The sequence below is a fragment of the Gossypium raimondii genome, chromosome 13 (genome assembly GCF_025698545.1).
Source record: "Gossypium raimondii isolate GPD5lz chromosome 13, ASM2569854v1, whole genome shotgun sequence".
Classification (NCBI taxonomy): domain Eukaryota; kingdom Viridiplantae; phylum Streptophyta; class Magnoliopsida; order Malvales; family Malvaceae; genus Gossypium; species Gossypium raimondii.
In genome coordinates, this window is record NC_068577.1 from 9375336 (window position 1) to 9377023 (window position 1688).

The following is a 1688-nucleotide window of genomic DNA, read 5'->3' on the forward strand; positions in this document are numbered from 1 at the left end:
TATTATGACCTAAGAATATTCTCCTCCAACGCGCCTGCATCTCCATCATTCCGCACGCTCTCTCTTTTCTGTCTCTACTTTGGTCTCATTATATATACTCGTGTCCCCCTTCTCCCCTCACCTCACCTCGAGTTCGCTCATTCGCGACTCTTCTTTCAAAAACTCTCTACTAAAATAATATAAAATAAAAGTCATACCCACGGCATGGAAGATTCAAACAGCAAGAAGCGAGTTAGAGGTGACTCGGCCGAGTCTGACCTAGACTCACCTATGGTGAAGAGACTCAGAGACGATTTATTAGATCTCCTTGAGGACTCTGATTCTTTGCCTGTTAACCAAGACCTCGCATCGGTTATTAAGAGTTTCGAAGAGGAGATATCGGCAGCGTCATCAACTTCAAATGCAAAGGAACCGCTGTTGAATCCGAAATCAGATTCCAGCGAACCTCAACCGGATCTTGTTTACCTTTTGGAGGCTTCCGATGATGATCTTGGTTTACCTCCTCCTATGGCTACCACAACTTCAAGTGAGGAAATAAGGAGCGAGGTTACTGAGTTGCTGAGACTCGACACTGACTCGTCAGGAACCGGTGAGTTGTGGGAATTTGGGGATCAGATCCCTAACTATGACTTATTCGAGTTCGGAATCGGAGATAACTACGGTGGTGGCCATGTGACGTATGGCGGATTGTTCGAATATCCCGATGTCTATTACGATTCGTCTGAGTTTTCTGCATTGTTGTGGCGGCCCGAAACTCTGTCGGCGGAATAAAAATTCAAACTAAAAACAAAGGGAAAAGGCAAAATTAAACCTAACGATACCAAACATAGTTGGGGGGGTTTCAAAGGAAGACAAGGCATAGCCGATCTGTAAATTCATTGAATCTTTTTGGGTTTTTCTCAGTATTTTTTATTATTTGACTAAAAGAAGTTAAATATACAATCAAGATTAGAAGTTTGAAATGAAAAGATACGTTTTAATGGAATGAATGTTGTTTTCGCGCCATAGCTTAGCAACAAATTGAAGTGGTTTCCTTTCTTCATGAGTAGAAAATGATAAGAAGAATAAAAATGGTGGATGAGGAATACAATTTTAGTTTCCGTCAGACCTGAATCAGATACTAATTATAGATTCTTGACTTTGAAAAGAGGTTGTGCCGTGTGTGGTCCCACTATGTGGGAGCCCACTTCTACGTGTGCCTTACGTATAAGGTTGCTAAAACAAAAAAGTGTGTTGCAAGTCAGAAAAAAATCAAAAAATTGTGAGGGAAAATATTTTTCTTTTATAAATATCAACCTTCCTGGGGTTTGTGTAGTATTCAATTTTCGTTTGGGGGTGTAGTTTTGGGTTTTTGGCTTTCAAATTCCGTCCTTTTTAGATGATATTATCAAAATTTTTCAAAAAGTTTGCTTAATATTATTTGTTGATAGTTTTAGTGTATACTCTTTATTATGGCTTGTTTGTGATCTTATAGTAAGACTTTGATTTTAATGAATTTTTTTAGAATTTTATAGTCATGTGGTTTTTACCCTTTATTTAAGGGTTTTCCACATAAAATTACTTGTCTCAATTTATTATTTTTTCTTTTGATATTATGGTTTATTTGCATCAATTATTGATATATTGTGTTATTGGGTTTCTGTAATTATCAAATTCATTTTTCGGGAGTGAAAGAATATTGTTTTTGC

General features: G+C 37.4%; 1 protein-coding gene across 1 annotated transcript; it reads left to right on the top strand.

Moving 5' to 3' along the window:
* The first annotated feature begins 204 nt into the window (after nt 1–204).
* LOC105781368 (uncharacterized) lies at nt 205–771 on the top strand. Its single transcript, XM_012605908.1, has one exon. It carries the CDS (start codon nt 205–207, stop codon nt 769–771), a length of 567 nt encoding a protein of 188 aa, XP_012461362.1.
* The last annotated feature ends 917 nt before the right edge of the window (nt 772–1688 follow it).